The sequence below is a fragment of the Rhopalosiphum maidis genome, chromosome 2 (genome assembly GCF_003676215.2).
Source record: "Rhopalosiphum maidis isolate BTI-1 chromosome 2, ASM367621v3, whole genome shotgun sequence".
Taxonomy (NCBI): Eukaryota; Metazoa; Arthropoda; class Insecta; order Hemiptera; family Aphididae; genus Rhopalosiphum; species Rhopalosiphum maidis.
This window is the reverse complement of record NC_040878.1, coordinates 20982868-21002046: the sequence shown is the minus strand read 5'-3', so window position 1 is coordinate 21002046 and position 19179 is coordinate 20982868. Positions and strand designations below refer to the sequence as shown.

General features: G+C 24.2%; 1 protein-coding gene across 1 annotated transcript; it reads left to right on the top strand.

Moving 5' to 3' along the window:
• The first annotated feature begins 990 nt into the window (after positions 1-990).
• On the top strand, positions 991-16164 carry LOC113551648 (gelsolin-like). Its single transcript, XM_026954019.1, is given in 11 exon segments — positions 991-1146; positions 7535-7759; positions 12622-12696; positions 12791-12859; positions 12919-13042; positions 14406-14699; positions 15423-15538; positions 15597-15698; positions 15772-15789; positions 15791-15910; positions 15978-16164. Coding segments are annotated over 10 exon segments (1212 nt in total). The 5' UTR covers positions 991-1146; positions 7535-7555; the 3' UTR covers positions 16068-16164.
• Positions 16165-19179: the final 3015 nt, after the last annotated feature.

Below are 19179 nucleotides of genomic sequence, written 5' to 3'. Positions count from 1 at the left end.
ACTAATAAATGTAAAACAATACTTTATTTTATTTATGTAAGTTTTTTTTTATAATATTGGTTAAACTGTCTATAGACAGAAACTTGGAATTAGACTCCGAACAGATAGTTATTTAAATATTAATTGTTGTCGATACCAGTAATATAATTTGACGGTCTGTCAGCATATATCCCTAAATATATTTTATAATATATCTTTTATTATAATAACTATTAGAGTAATATATTTTACTATTAGTATTACAATAGCAGATAGTTTGAATTAATTATTGCCAACAATATTGCATTTATTATATTATTAATATATTATTTTTATAATTATGTATATTTATGCCATATTTTTTATTAACTTTTGAGTTGATAATAATAGATAACTTAATGTAAATCTGTAAAACAGTGTTAGTGTAAATAGATTAAGGGTCATTGAATAAATAGATAATATCTTAATGTCAATTTACATATTTTGAAAATGTCATTGCGTATAGTAAAATTCATAATAATTTACATTAAGTTTTTAAGTTCTCAAAATAATCTTTTTGAATAAATTAAAACAAATAATTAACATCGTTAGAATACGTAACTTTGTCCAAATTTATATTACAAACATATATATATAAAAAGTGAGAACTGCTGGTAAGAACTTTTTATAAGGAACATTATTGTGTTACATTTTCACGCATTATTATTGTGTAATATTATGTTAATAATTAATATGATCGGTTTACATCGTCATAACAAATAGCATGTAAACATAAATCTAAACTATGTGGTTTATTTCGATTCAGTATTGTTTTGAATCTTTGTGATTTTATTAATACTTAATGATTTAGCGATTTCTAAGTACACGGAGGTCATCATTATCATTATTTCGATACATGAATATTTGATAATTAATAATACTAAAATACATGTTTGTATTTAGTGTATATGTACTATTATTCCATTCCCTCTACCATGTATTGGTTAATGCATCACACGAGAGGTCAAATACGAGGCAGCGTACAATAGAGCAAGTTTTACCTGTTACGTAGCCATCCTATTCTGTTAAGATCATTATTTGTTTTCATTTCAAACAAGTAGTAGGTACTTATTTTACAGAATCTAAGCAGTCCCAGTGAATGAAAATTTTTAGTGCTGTTCATTCGAGGTAAGATAAATCAATTGATTACTATTTAGAAATTTAATTTAAAACTACACATAAATATTAAATTAATTTTCTATTATTACTACCATACATTTTACGCTTTAATTATATATAATAATTCATTTTTAGATTTTTTTTTTATTTTTATTCAAAATAGTCGTTCTTTTAACCAGAAATATTATATAGATTATTAAAATATTTTTAAGTATGATATTTACCTAATATAATTTATTCAATTTCTTTTATGGTTATTTATTAAATATTTGACAAACTATAACTTTAGTATAGTTATTAGTTTCTATTATATACTATACAATTGACATATATTGTAAGTACAAATAAATATTTAAATATAAATAAATAAATAAATAAAATAAAACATAATTTGTTCATAATATATAGGCATAATATAGCATTAAAAACTTTGTTAATTTTGTATATTATAACTCATTAGCTTATATTTTGTTTGATTTATTGTGTAGTTGACAAATAATAGGTAAATTTGATTGGATGACTGAATAAAATGATATATAAATCAGAAATAATTATTGATGGGTCAACTCAGAGGATACCGAATTCTATGTTTAGGACATGCCACACCCTGACCACTTTCTTTAAATGTATCCAGGGACAGGGTTACCACCGAAGGGGCCAAATGTCTATACAGTTTACAATGCAAATTAGGGACAAATCTATATACCTAGTACAATTAGCACAATGTTTATCTAATTACTAATACATACAATTTTTATATAGGTACCTATAAATACGTAATTTATATAATTGTATGTATGTAAATCACTTTACGTGTAATAAATGGCGATGCGTTATAAAATTTCCTTTTGAAATTTAAACAAATTACATTGATTTTCTATACTATATAGTATACATATAGACTTGAGGCCGTTGGACTTTAATTTGGCTTGATTTCATTTTTAAAAGTTTGGCATCACTGGTATCACTGTATCGACTCTACGATATATATTTAGGATATTTCAACTGTCTGCAAAAAAAGATTGATTATTTTTGTATTATTACTATAACTTAAAAGTTTTCAATACGTTAATATATACCTATGCAAAAAACTTTTATTTAAAAAATAAATGTTTATTGATTTACCAACCAACTAAGTTATAATAAAATCGATTGTTTTTAAACATAAAAAGTACCAGCAAACACTGGAAACAATAATTTTAATTAAAAAGAATAACAGTTTAAAATTGTATACGATTTAATATTATTATATTAATATACATTAAAATAGTTTTGTATTGCTTTCTATATTTCGATCTTCTTTTTTGTTGGTTTGAGTATAATATTATAATTTCTGTGCAGCACTATCCTATAAATCAAAAAAATTAGGTATTTCGTTTTTTCGTTGTTTTATAAGTATTTTTTAAGGTTATTAAACTACTATTTATCTATACTGGTAGACAACAGTGCTTAATGCTTATTCGAGTTATAAAATAAAAATATATATTAATGTAACTATAAGTCAACGCTTGTAGACTACAGTACCCACATTTCACCAGGTCTTTTGCAATTTTCTCCAACCTTTCACTAGAGAAGTCTTTAAACGTTCAAAACTTTGACTGGAATTATATTAATAGCGTCATTTGTGATTAGTAGGACTGCAATTTGTACATTCGCATCCAGTTTTGTTTTTTTTTTTCAAGACTCGTTTTGTTATATTTAAAAAAATAATAATATGTGTGTTGCCACTTAGAAAATTGTTTTAGTATTGATTATAGGTTAATGTTGGCTTACATTAAAATACATAAATCATTACATCACTATTTTAATATGTATGTTATAGTTGGATGTTTTCTATTTTAATATATTTTTGTCATCACGCCTATATACACATATATGTGTATTGTGTACATAAATAAATCAACATTAAATACATACAGTAGACAATATCAAGACAATAGCTAATATGCATATAATGAAAAATGTAGCGTGTAAGCTCTATAATAATTATTGTAAACGCTATACATTTTATTGGGTTATAATAATTGATCGTATCATATAAATATTTGTAACAACATCGTGACTAATATAACTAATAACATTTACATTTTGATTAGATAGAGATTATAACCGTGCCGACCACTTTATCGCCTTTATAATGACGGAAATTAAAATATTTCTAATAATATGTAGTACGCCGTATACTGTGAGTTATAACGCCATATTATGATGGATATAGATTATTGTTTTGTAAAAATTGGGAAATCCAATCTTTTTTTGTACTAGCCTAATGCCTTTAAACATTTTATAATGCACAACGATACTATACTTATTTGAGATGAATTAATTTTTAACTATTAATCGACGCTTAATCTAATATTATATAAAGTGATGGAATGATGATCATTGACTATTATTATTGATACAGGGTTAGGTATACATTTTACCTCTGGCATAACTGGGTAAAAAACTACGGGAAAGGGATAGGCAAAATTTAAATCATAACCCAATCGTTTGTTTTTAATTTGTTTACACAAGCCACATACCTAACTCATTATATAGCTTAGAAATAATTCGTAGGTACCAATATCATTAAATAATATTAAGTACGAAAGAATTCGTTTTTTATAACGGCGTTATAACTTGTCTAAAAAAATAATAATCTGGTGATAATCCTGTAATCATTATTTATTTGTATATACCAGATAATGTTGACAATGATTAATGAATTGCATTCTTTCTTTATATTTAGAAGATTTAAAGATTTTCACTATTGACATATTTAAGAAGGGAAATAATAACTTTCGCCTCAAAAAAATTTCAGAGGTGCAAATGCCTACTCTTTTGATAACCGTCCATAATTACACCACTTTGATTTATGCAAAGAGGAAAATAGGCAACTACAAAATCTAATCAATAACATTACGAGGTGAATAGGTGATAATAAAATATTGTTTCAAAATGTATATTCATATACGAAACCAGTAACCACAGCTCAAACGTTGTGCTATACACGCTAATGCACTGAAAATAATAAGAAACATCGAGTTGAGCAATCTATGGCACTATAGTAACATTACTGGTGATGAAAATCGGCAAAAAAAACCTTTATGATGAAATTGTCAAAGTATATCCAAAAGAACGAAATATTAGACGGAAAAATTAGTAAATAACAAAAACTACTATAGAACTAAAATTCCCACGACAATTATTTCAGTATATAATCGTATTATAGACACTTGTATTCAACAATGCGCTTAAAAAAAAAATGTATGTAACTATACTAATATCTACTTATTCTACTTGATAGTCGATATGACAATGTTATTATACAGATGGCCAATGGACAACAATGCGCACGCATTACACATTACATAATTCAAAAAGTCACAAGTACAACCCGTAGACAACCGGTTGTAGTGATAGCTACAAAGTCAATGAAAATGAAGTACATTATAATGTGCTCTACTTTGAATGTAGAACTTATATAAGCTAAATATCCTAAATATTGAAATAATAATATGATTAATACTCAATAACAATGATGATTTTGAGTATAGGTATTTCATAACAATTTTTTTTATTTCACAGAATTTTATCATTTATACTATAATGATAATTTTTTATGCATATAACATGTATCATAAGTGTCGTTAAAGGAAAATAATAATAATAAAGAATAAAGTGCTTTATCGACAAAATTAATATTTTTTTTCCTCCCTTAAATATCAATTAATTAGAGTAAGGTACCATAAATAAACCACTTTCCATTATACCATCATACTGTAAAATGAATCATAGATAGTGTTAAAGTGTATACATAATATCTATATTATCATGATTTTATTTTCTCATAGAATTGTTATAAAAAAAATGTTATTTTAATTTGCCGTTCTATACTTATATAATAACATCTAATATTCACACGACTTAATGATGGGTTAAATTGATAAACTTAGTTTTAATTTTTTAATCTGTCACAAAATTCGTCATTTATCACTGTCTGCATGTATATATAAAATCACACAAACACACACAGGGTCTTCTAAATGTACAAAATAAAGACAAAATAAATTGTGGGGATTATGATGATTGTTATACGCGATCCCCAACATTTTTGACCCTATATCATATATATTTAATATTCAGTGTATTGAGTAATTCATAATCCGAAGTTCCGTTTATATTGTCAGAAAATTATGGAAAACTCAGACATTTGACATTGGTTGTTAAACAAACTCAAGGACTCATCCGGTGTATATAGTGATGATGATAGTAAATAGTATTATAATTTATAATAATTACTAGGTACACTATTTTCACAATTTTAGTTAATTAATATTAAATTATCAAATCGACGTAATACCTATATGTAATGAATATTTATACATACATGAACTTATTTAGTTAATAACAAAAATAGGTTCAAGTCTAAATATAATAGTAGGGATCTTATAGACAAAACTAAGTTATAAAAAAATTATAGTATTATTATAATTCACAAACTTTATTTAAAGAATTTATTATAGCTCAAGTATATTCATAATAGGGTTATATTCCATATATATTGTGTTAGCTATTAATTTTTTTATGATTCAGTTTTTTTTTATGTGTATTTGACACTTGTTAAGCATTACTTAATATTTAATAAAGACATGTTATATTTATTATTTTTAAAAAGGTATACAGTATACAATATACATATATGTTAATATGTTATTAAAACCAAATGTTAATCTAAATTTCATGATATTATTAATTTACACATATAAATAAAATATATATAGGTTTTTACAGTTATTTATTATTTTAAATAAACATAGAAATATTTTTATTTATTACATGTATTATTTTAATGATTTGCAATTTCGTTTTAGTAAAGTAAATTTATTATTATTTAATTTGCCTATAATATTATTATTTTACCTTATCTATAGGACATAGTTTAAAATATATTCAGATTACTTGAATTATTATCCCATTGCCCTTGGATTTATGGACTATTGTGATGTATAGAATTTTTTAATGTATTACAATTAAGTCCCGTGGACTTAAGTTTACACCAGATTTGGTCAGAAAAATAATACCTAATTGAGTTTAAAAAATATTTTCTTTCTTATTTTATAAGCTTAAGACTCTCATTACAAAATATATTAATAAATTATAACTAGATTATTAAATACTAAAAAATTTAAATTATTAATAAATAATTTAATTAACATATATTTTATTGAATTGTGATTATTATTATTGTCAAATATCGTTACTGAGTACTACAATCAATGATAAGTACCAACGATTTATATTTGTGTGAAAAAATTATCTCATTCGACACTACATTTTTATACCTTGTAATAAATGGCAAACATAAAAAAAAAGGAAATAGATTAAGAAAAAATGATTTTATTTGAAAATATTCTATAAAAATTCTACTCATTATTGTGAAATACTAAAAATTAATAACTATAAGATTTTATTGTATTTTAGTGAATTTTTTCTTTGGTATTTTTAATCCTAGATTCGGATTATCCTATTATTATATTCTTATTTTATAATCTGGACAAAAGACTAAAGAACAAAAATATATTAAAATATTTAAAATTATGATTTTTTTTTTAAATAATTTTTATATTTAAATATTATAATAATAAATTAACTCTTAGTATTCCAAGAAAACGTATTTCTAGAATGTTTTGCGGAGCATTTCCAAATAAAATTATTTTTCCTTGTACTTAGCTATATTGTCTATACTATATAGTATCCTTCATAATCTATTTTTTCATTACACAAATAAAATTTTTTTTAAATTAATAGAATAATAAAAGAACTACACATTAACACATTGGTAACTATCAACAAACTACATTTGGTTTACTAAACATAATAGCGCACATAAATATTAAGAATAAAAAAAATATGAAAAGTCTAAAAGCGGCGCAGAAAATATTATCTTAATAAAAACTTATTTTAGTTAACATTATACCTACATGTTGTACTGTATTAAAGCAAGAGGGATAAAAGTATTTACAATATTAAAATGAAATAATATTGTTTATTTTTATAAAAGTGATTTTATAAAGATATTTCATTCGGAAAATTGAATACTAACTAGCTATTTTATTGGATTTGATTAGGCATGTTATCGGACGAAATTTTATCATAAATAGAGACTGAACTATAGAACTTCCGAATTTTTAATTTTATCAATTTTATTAATTTTAATTATAAAAATATGTATATGTTTATTACATATAAAATACACAGATATGAACAGATACATAAAGTTATCAAAATAGTGTAATACGATTTTTAGCCCATTAATAAACGGAAATTATTCACATTGTACGGGAATCCCATAGTTATTACAAAAATTATTCAGTCACATATTAGTCATTTTGCAATTCAACTTGGTTTTTAGGTACTTAAGCGTAACGTCACGATGGCGTTGGCCGCAGAACACAATAGCGTGACTTCATTGCTAGCGCTCCTACAATTGATACTGTTTATTACTTTCTCGTCATCCGAAGCGGCGTCAACGGGTTCGTCAGGTTCAAAAACGCCTGTTCTTCTCCGGACGTCAGTTATGCATCCCGCGTTTGAATCTGCCGGCAAAACTGCTGGACTCAAAATTTGGAGAATTGAGGTAAAATTTCTTTTAAAATAATATCATATCCCTACGACCTAGATAATATTATTATGACAATGAAATATAAAAGTGTTACTTATATTAAATATTTTATTGAAACTTTCTCTTTTCATACAACCAGATTGTTCGACGATTGTTCTGCTATATAATAATCTATTGACCTATTGTTGTTTATAAATTAAATCTATAAAATTTCAAGATAAGTGTAAATTTATCGAGAATCACTTAAGTTTAAAATTAAAATAAGTGTAACGTGTCTATTAGATATAAAATATCAACATATTTTAAATTTGTACAGTGTTACTCTTTTCAAGATAAATAAATAATAATTTTCTAAAAAAAGTGTTTATATTTTTACTATGTTTTTTTTTCAAAAATGTTGTTTTATAAATAATTACTTTAAAATTCAAACAATTTAAACAACAAAAAATGTGAAAAATTCGTAAAGTGTCAATACTTTTCGAGATATGTTTACTAATAGAAGAACAATACTATATATTTTTTAACTAATATTATTTAGATGTAAGACAGAATTCCAAAACAATATCTAGCCACATCTACAATAATAATTTATTTTAAAATAAGAAAACTACTAACTAGGTACTTATTATCTTTCCAATTTACCGAATTGCCCACAAAATTCAGCTAACAATACCCATAATTTAACATAATAATTATATAGACAATTAAATATACTAATTAATAAGTGTGGTAAATCGTCTTTCTTTTTCTTTTTTAAATTGGTATAGTTTCGTTTTATTAATTAGGTAGTATGTTTGTAAAGATATTAAATGTTTTAACATTGAAATTAATTTTTCGTGCTATTTATATGCATAGAAATAAACAGTAGAAAACCAATTAACCTATACTATGAAATAATATTGTATTATATAATATTAGTAGTGTATAGTTGCCAATTTACCTACTATGTAATAATATAGTATCGAAATATGTCAGTATAGTTGCGTGTTTTGTAAAAAAAATAAAATGAATTTTATTTAAAACTATATTGATTAAAATAATATATTAAACGTAGCCACTAGGTATTATACGCAATATATAAAAATAAAACATTATATTCATCATGTTAACGTGTTGCGATACTTTTTTCACATTTTTATTTTCACATCTGTTTTTAATTTATAAGTCCTTGTATTTAATATAATAGTATTCATTAATATAACAATATAACTTTACAACGATACCATGTCCATGTTGTGTACGTAACAATTTGCAAATTCCCAATTACAAAATATGATTATTGCACTACATATTTTGAATGCAAATATAACGTTTTCCTATTGTAGTAAGAGAATTATGTAATTACTATTTAGTATTTACACATTAAAAAAAAGTTATAAGTATTTTTTAAGTCTAGTAATAATAATAGGAATGAATAATTAAAAGAGTTTTTTTATTACGATATGCTATTATCACATTATCTTTCGAACAAAGTTGCAAATATTTCGTGATGCGTAATCATACTTACTACCTAGTAATAAATAATAATAATACAATAAATTGTAATCGTGCAAGCGTAATATTGTAACATAACTCATCATCAGCTAGATTGTTGATATTAATCGACGACTGTAGAGTGCAGAACGAGTAATACCAACAATAGCTAAAAGTAGATATTTTGTTCGAAATTTTTTTTTGTTAATTTTCATATGAATAACCTTCAAAGAAACATTAATGTTTGTACATTAAAATTATCACACGAACTCGCTTTTTATAAATGACATATTTTTTTTATATTTTTTATATTTCATTAAATAGTTTTGAACGTTTTTAGTACCCAATTAAGTATAAACATGTAGTATTTATATTTCTCTTGTGTAGGTATTTAATTGAATACTTTAAACTAAATTACCTAACCCATACTTATTTATGCAGAACTTTTAAATAAATTAAATTATATTTAAATAATACATATACAGTTATATTAGGTGACTGTAAAGAGTATAAATTTGTTGAAAATATCATTTTCGTGTTAATATAAATTTCTTACATAACATACAGTAAATTAATATTATATTAATATGATACAATAATGTAAAGTACCAAATTCTTCCAAGTTAGTTTTAAGGGAAATCACTGGTCTACCGTATATGCAACGTACATAAATTATATATATTACTACACAGTCTTATGCTCAAAAATATTGTACATTCATACGTATAACAACTATTTATCTTAAGAATACAATTTATAATGCAAGACGGTAATATCTTTTAATGTGAGATAATAGATTTCAAGGTCAATTCGTGTTTATTTTTTAAATAAATCTAGTGGTTACTAATTTCAACTGTAGAGATTTCAAACTTTTTTTATGATTTTATGATCCTTAATATAAAACATAAACTTTACATTTAAAAGTTAAAATTTCCCTTAACTACATAACACAGTATTTATGTCTAGACTATAAGAAATTTATATTATATTTTCTTTAATGTTTTATATCATATAAAACATTAAAACAAATGTGTCTATACAAATATTAAACATAATGCTTGAAATGATATTACTATGAACATTCCAAGTTACAGCTTATATAGATATATATGAAAATATGTTACATACAACTTGTATTACGCACCCACTAAAAGGTTTGTACATACAAACACTTTTTTTGTAATAACGATGACGTTAAAGTAGGCCATCATCTGAACGCAAATGTTCAATACGCTTTCTTGCTATCTAAAATAATAAAATTTTCAATTTGAATATAATAAATCCCATTGAAATGTTCACACACAGAAGACATAACAGGCAAAAATAAAATATATACTTCAATGATAAACCTCGAAAATTTAAAAACAATAATAAATAGTCTTCTAGTAGATAATAAACTAATAAGTGTCTAGTACTTGGTGCTCGAATACCTAACAATAATCTGATTTTAAATGGACACTGGAAATGGTGAAATGGTCTAAATTATTTTTTATTTTATTTAATTATGTACATTGCACATTTTAAAATAATGAGTACCAACATCTTGTATATAATTACTATATTATTATTGCCTATTAAAAAAAAAGTAAAATGTAAATTTTGCACTAATAAATATAAATAAAACATTTTTATTTCTATTTTAATTAAATGTTTTGCATTTTTTTCAAACTTAACTACTTAACTCGGGTGAATATAGGTCATAATTTATATATTATCCAAATATTGAATCGTAAAAAACAAACATAAATCAATAATAATTAATAACTCATTCTTTTATCTGATGAATTAATTATGAACAACGTTTATCATGATGATAACATTATGTACGTGTCATATATTATATAGCCACGCACGTATACAGTTATTATGTTATCATAATATTATTTAGGTAGGTAAACCTAACTAGTAAAACTATACTAGTCTGTACAATAATATATAAAATATACCCTGATGAAACTTACGTGTTGGTAATAAAATTATCAAGGCGAATAAGGCGAGCAAAATATATTAATTTGACAGAATTTCGGTAGCTTTTATAACTTGTAAAGGTCACGACTCCTAAAAATACAACACAATAAACAGAGAAATGTGTTAATAGTATACAAAAGTTAGAATAAGGGCAATGACTAACGAAGTGCTCCATATAATTTATATCTATATAGCTATAATAGGTACATGGGTACATCAATGACTAGTATTTATACCCACCTCCGGTTTAAACTTTAAACGATAGTTTATAGTCTATACAAATGTCCTCGGTAAAGTGAATAAAATTAGATGATATAGGTATGCGGGTTAACTCGTTGTTCGATTTGTCTAATATGTATGCATTTACAATTCATTTACCGGTATGATAATTAGTTGGATAATTGAAATAAACAATAAACTGATATATATATTTAATTCGTTACTCATACATAAACAAAATTAGTAAGTACACCGTGTTTATAATGTACTATAATTACGTATTATATCAAAAAATGAAATACAAACTTTTTGAGATTTCCACAACAACTATTACCTACTATACAATTCTATTAGTAACTCGTTTAAAGACACCTAGATACTTTTACTAAAAATTATGTCTCAAACAACCTACCGGTAGGAAAAATTTCTTTTAACAAAAAAATTAAGAAAACTACTTACCTATTCTAAAACCAATGACTATCTCGGTACATCATTAAAAATGTATTATGGATTGACATTTAAAAAGTAATGGAATTGTATTTTGATTGATGGAGAGTGGAAGTAGAATGTAAATGCTTCGACTAGTTAGACTATTTTTAAACATAAGAAATATTATAATATTCTTAAAAAAAGTCACGCAATAGAGTAAATAAATATAAATAGTATTTGAATAAGGCGTTTTATATTATCTACTATCTATTTTTTTGGCAAACTTAATTAAATAAATAATAATACCTGGGTGATTCCCCTAATGGCTTGAAGTTTATAATTAATGTGTAGTCGACATAGTCATGTTAGATGCGTTTATGTAGTATGTGACATGTCGTAATGAGGTTAAACTGGTAGTTTAGTGAGATACAATAATAACTTTGTTTCGTGTTGTTCTTAAATCTTAAACATCTTGCGATGGCTATGTTTATAATCTACAATTTACTACAAAATATCCATTCATTAACTTATTCATTGTTAATTTCTCCCTTCCAAATATAATACATAATTCGTGGGTAAACTGTAATAAAAGTATTTTAAGGTCTCGGGGTTACAATAACAATATTGACGTGACATTATCGTGGGTGGGTAAAATGGAGTTAAACAAGTCGGTAACAAAAATTATAAATATATATTTTTAAATGTAAATCTTATATGTTTTTAAATCATTGTTTATTCCTGAATAATTTACATCCAGCATTTTATGTATATATATATATATTTTATAGGACTTTGAACCTGTGCCTTATCCAGTAAAGGATTATGGAAAATTTTATACCGGAGATTCGTACATTGTATTAAACGTAAGAATATTAAAATACATTACATTATTACTCATAAACATTAAATTATAACCTATTTTCTATTAAATTAAATTTTTGACATTTGTATTTTTAGTCGAAAGAAGATAAGAATAGAAAGTTTATATCGGACATTTACTATTGGTCGGGTAGTGCATCATCTCAAGTTAGTAAGATTTTTAAATTTTCTAAATTTTCTATTAATTTCATTATTTTTTCTTTAAGGATGAAGTTGGTGCTGCGGCGATCCTTTCCGTTCAATTAGATGATGCTCTAGGTGGAGATCCAGTACAACATAAAGAAACTCAGGATCACGAAAGTCAAGCTTTTCTATCACTGTTTACACCTTGTTAGTATATATATTAATATATTATAGGTAGTAAAGGCTTCCAAATACTATGTGACAGAAATAGTTTATTATTATTAAGAAATAATAAACTTTTTTTCTCGATATTTCTTCAGTATCTTTAATCCACCAGCTACTAAATCACATGCTTCTGATATTTGTTTGTTTTTAATAAATATTAATTCATGTACATTGCCTTTAAAAAAATGTTTTGGATGAACTCGACCATATAAGTAATAAAACGAGTTCTAGTTTTGATAATATTCCTTTTATATTTTTCATAAAATTTAATGCAAATTAGCGATTTTAAACATGTTTTAGTAATTTATTTGTGAGGATAATAATTTGATGTCAAACTAAAATTGCCCTATCTCTATAATTTCTATCATTCAAAAATTTTTAAAAATATTTTTTCAAAAACTAATAGATTAACTCCTTTATTTAAAAACATAATTATTGATGAACAACATAGTTTTTTTCCGTAGTTCTACAACCACCAAAATGTTAATCTTCCAAACTATGTATAATGTGGTTTGACAGGACTATGGTTTTTACTATATTTACACTGACTTTTCAAAAGCTTTCGATAAAGTTGATGATGTTCTTACAGCCAGTTTATATAATTATGGTTTTTGGTTTTTATAACCCAGTTAAATATCTAAATATATTTAAATTTTAAATATTAGATTTTATAAAAAAAACTTATTCCAAAAGTATTAAAATCTCTCATTGTTCTTTTAATCACTCAGTAGTACTCGAATATAATTATGTTGTATGATTTTATCAGATCCAATTGTAACACTGCACTATTGCAGTAATTCCAAATCATTTTTTTAAGACCTTTTGCTTTTGAATGCAGTGTCCAACGTTAAAAATACTTTTTTTGCTCACCTCTATTATCAATAACAAATTTAGAAACTTTGGAGGTCAAAAAAATTAAATTAAACTTTTATTTTATTTTACTTTTAAGTTATTGAACGGTGTTAACTATTACTCAAAATTATTAGTTAAATTTAACATGCTAATGCCTGGTTATCGAACTAGGTAATCATATACCTTCTATACGCGATACGCCATTCGATCGTTTTAATTGCTCTCAAAATGCTCCAATAGTTAATGGGGCTTGTAAATAGGCTTAATGTAAATTTATTCTGTAATGATAATAATATTGTATCTTTTAATAAATCCCTTAAAAATGTCATGAATAATTTATAATTATAAATATTAATCATTGTTATATTACGATTCTTACCTATAACTATGTAAGATACATTACTTAATGATCTTAGTAACTATATTTCTATTGAGAATAACCTATTTAAATGAATAAATAAATAAAATACTAATAATGTTTTATTTTATTTAGCTATACGTTATATACCTGGTGGTATAGCATCCGGTTTTCGTCACACAGAAATTAATGCTGGAGGTGAAAAAAAATTATACCAAGTTAAAGGCAAAAAAAATATTCGAGTAAAGCAAATTGAACCAAAAGTGACGTCCATGAACCAAGGAGATTGTTTCATTCTAGACACAGGCAAAGAAATTTTTGTGTATGTAGGACCTCAAGCTAAAGGAACAGAACGTTTGAAAGCTATAAGTGTTGCTAATCAAGTAAGAGATCAAGATCATTCTGGAAGAGCCAAAGTAAACATAGTTGGTAAGTAACAAGTAAACTATTAATACAATAATAATTTACTATGTAATTTGTTTAACTTAACAGTAGTAAAACAAACGAAATTTATAAAATGTATATCAATTAGATTAATGTCTTATTACTATAAATCTTAAAATTTCGTATTAAAGTATTATTTTCAAAATAAAATACAATTCAAAGAAACCAATGAACAAAAACAATAATGATTTACATTTATATATAGTATTTAAATAATTTAAATTCAAACCCGATTCCCGAATAATAAAAATGATACATTTAAAATAATATAAATCTAATAAATTAATTATGACTTAATACACTTTATATATTATGTCTTGAAATCTTACTAAAATTTTAAAATTTTAAATTTATTATTGATATTTGGAAGAAACTTTAAATTTTGTTTTGTATTTTTGTACCTTTTATTGTTTTATATCTATTTGTTCTATCATAACAAAAAAAATGCCTGTCTAAAGTGTTTAATATTAATGTTTTCATTTTATAAAAATAAATAATAAAATTATGTAAAAAGCAAAACTGTATTGATTTTAATAAAATCCACACAAATTCATCGATTCTATTGATAAAAATTATTTTATTTTATAGATACGTTTTTAAATTTTCAATTTCATTGATACAAGTAGTTAATTAAAAGATATTAAAGCAATAAATTTATATAATATAACTTTAATTTAATATACTTAATATAATAATTAAAAATTATAGATGGATCAAGCACCCCAGATGAATTTGAAAAATTCTTTAAAGAATTAGGATCTGGATCCTCCAAACAAGTTCCCCCAGCTGTAGACGATGATCAAGAATTTGAAAAAAAAGAAACAGTAATATAATATGCAAAATATTTTAATGTTTGTAATTAATTAATGAAATAATTTTTAGGCAACACCTGTCTTATACAAAATATCAGATGCGCAAGGTGGAAAAATTGTGTCTGAAAAAATCAACGAAAAGCCTCTTGTTCAGTCACATTTGAAAACTGATGTATGTCTTATTAATAATAAATACCTAATAATTGTTTTTTTTAATTACATTTTTATCCTTTTTGAATTCTCAGGACTGCTTCATTTTGGACTACTGTTTCGTCAGGAATATATGTTTGGGCTGGCAAAAAAGGTACAACTCAAGAAAAGGTAGAATCTCTTAAGCGTGCACAAGTTTTCATTAAAGAGAACAACTATCCAGCATGGACAAGAGTATGCAATGAATATATTTTTTTATTCTGTTGATTTGTATGATATTTACAACTTTTGTTAAATACAGGTAATCAGAGTTATTGAAGGTGGCGAACCAACAGCCTTCAAACAATACTTTGATAATTGGAAAGATGGCAACAACCGTACTAGTTTGTAATAATTCAAAAATGAACTACTTAATTTGGTTTTACTGAAAACATTTTATTTTTTTTACTGATTGTTTTTAATAAATAAATATTTTGATTTTTATGGCATATTATTTATAGATAGATATATATACACTTAGGATCAAATATTTAAATTAAAACCATAACATTATAATAATTACTTATTTTGTATAACTTAAATTTTAGTATGAATAAATAGTATGTTATATTTTATTGAGGAATGTAAAATTAGTTTTTTATGTTTTTATTTATACATAATAATGTGCGAGTGGCTTAATAATGATTAATAATAATATTAAAAGGTAATAAAGTGTATCACCTTTATTAATTGAAGACAATACAAGCGATCCACAGTAAAGTCTATTGTAACATAGTTCTGAAATTTGGTACATTCATAATTCTACACTTGAGAATGTGCATCTCAAAGCAACATTTTTAAATTATGCATCTTATAAAAAAGCTCACATGTCTAATTTTAGTATGTGACACACACAATATAAGTATTTATTGAATCGCAAAAAATAAATATTTAATATTTGTATAAGCCATGAGGTTATCATTGGTTCCATAAAATAAAGTATTTATTATAATAATTATACATAACTTTAGACATGTATTTCATAATATACGGTTAAAACTATCCAAATTATTGTGTTAAAAATATTTAAATATATTATATAACTTATTACATTAAACAGAGTTTAAAACAGGGTTATGATACTGAAATTGTTTTGTGCATGGGCATCCCCAGGGGAGGGCAAAACGGGGCACTTGCCCTCCCCCTAGAATAAACATAATAATGCACTATAAATAAAATGTATAAAAAATCTTCATTTATTTTTTAAATTAATTTTCTCCCCCCTCCCCTGAAAAATGTCTGGGGACGCCCATAGGGTTATCCATTAACATTATTCAATTTGCTACTGTCCAACGCCGTGTAGTATCAGCAATAGTTCAAATACCTTATATATAAAATCAAATGCGTACTTTGAAAGTCCTAAAATAGATGATCTTTATACAAATTCGCAGTTTTCAACTGATTTTCACAAAATTGCTATAAATTTAGATTCAGTTAGATCCACAGTGTCGTAGGCCACTATGTACTACTTACATTTTTAATTTTTACTTTCAGCTTATAAATGTTAAATATAGGTAGTTGACACAAGAAAAACTTTCCTTTTTTTTATTTATATATCGTTGTCATTGACTGTTAAAAAAATAAAACAACTTTTATCATTGAATATAATTAGACTTATATTTAGTCAAAATAACACAAATAACTATATTCAAAATATTACGCACAGTTTAAAACTATAACGTAGTTTAAGAGGGAGTAAATTCGTGAACAATGCCGTGTAGAATCAGCTTTGTATGTATGTATGTACATTATACAAATTAGGTATTACTTATTCAACAAACAAAATTAATAAAATACCTAAAATTTCTAAAACGTTTAATTAAAAAAATATATTTATAATTTCAAGTTATGATAATCAAGTATACAAAACTCATTTGGTTTATTACTGATTTCTGGTTATCATAGTTTTAAGGAACTAATAATAATATATAGTTAGTAATGAATTAAAAAATCAATCAAAAAATATATTATGTTTAAGTATTTTAATGTAAATGTATCATTGCTTTTAAAAGTACTTCATTTTTAAATTAATGGATCTAACATAATTCTAAGAATGGAGATTTAGCTTAAATTAGACATGCATCTGTATTTCAATCCATATTTCACACATTGTATAGCTTGGTTTTTAAAAATGTAGTGCAAATAGTGTAATGACTGTAATGTATAAATTTAATGTATAAGAGGTTACATATTATATAAGACTATAAGAGTAGCTACAATTGTTTCTTATTTAAAGTATTTTGCTTTTACAGGTGTCTACGCCAAATATTATTTATTTTATTTATTTACAACTATACAATGGATATCCAATTTCATATCGATTTCATATCTAGATTTATCTTGTCGTTCTGATATGTGTGTATTATTATTATTTTTTATACCTAATGGAATTTCGATTTATTTATTTGTATACCTATATGTGCGTCATTGGGTCGTTAGGGGTGTGTTTATTTTTTTTTCAATGCTGTTTCAACCTTACAGGTACAATTATGGAGTGTAGACTGTTAAAGTGTATGTATCATTAATTATTATGATTTATGACGCACTGGGTTTTATTTTCAAAACATAAACCTTGCAGTGCACTTAAAATCATCATTAGATTTTATACCTATAGTGCAAACTGCAGACCCTTGTAGTTTACTATAACTACATTTGATCACCAAAATATTTTGTTTTCAATTAAAACAAGTTTTTAACCTTATTATTATTAAAGAAAAAAAATAGAAAAAGAAAGTATTAAAATAGCAAAATCATTGAGCATAACTTATAAACTATAATACATAGTAACATGGCACATATAATATTATAGATGCTGACGAAGCTGTACACTATATTTAATACCGTAGTAGTATAGCAGACAGATGACAGTATTCTATAAAAACAGTTAAAATAAGCTATTTTGATAATTTTTTTTTATCAAAATATGATTTATTATAAATTACAAAAATATTTCATATATTTAAACTATTTATTTATTTAATAAATTATATATGATTATATAAAGATACATTATAAATCAATAAAGTATTTCAAAAATATTAAACTACAATACAGTATAAGTAGATGACAAAGTATAATAAAATAATATAATTCAACTAATGTTTTAGAAACATTTTTTAATGAATATTTTTTTAAATATATTCATAGTTATTTTTTAAGTATTAACTAGGTGTAAATGTACATAAGTCGTAACTCTCGTAACTCGTAAGCTTTGAGATCGGCCACGTCACAAAAAGATTCAGTGGTCTAGGCATCTATCTATAGTAAGTATAAAAAGAGAAAGAGTATAAAAAATAATAATAACATTTTAAAAGTATTCTTTTCTTAAAAATATAGGGCAAGATATAAAATTGAAAAATTATGCTTATTTTAGAATAAAAATACATACATAACCCCCTATAGGTAGGTAATTATTTTATTGTTAATATTTGATTATTTTAGAAGGATCTTTTCTATCATTTTCT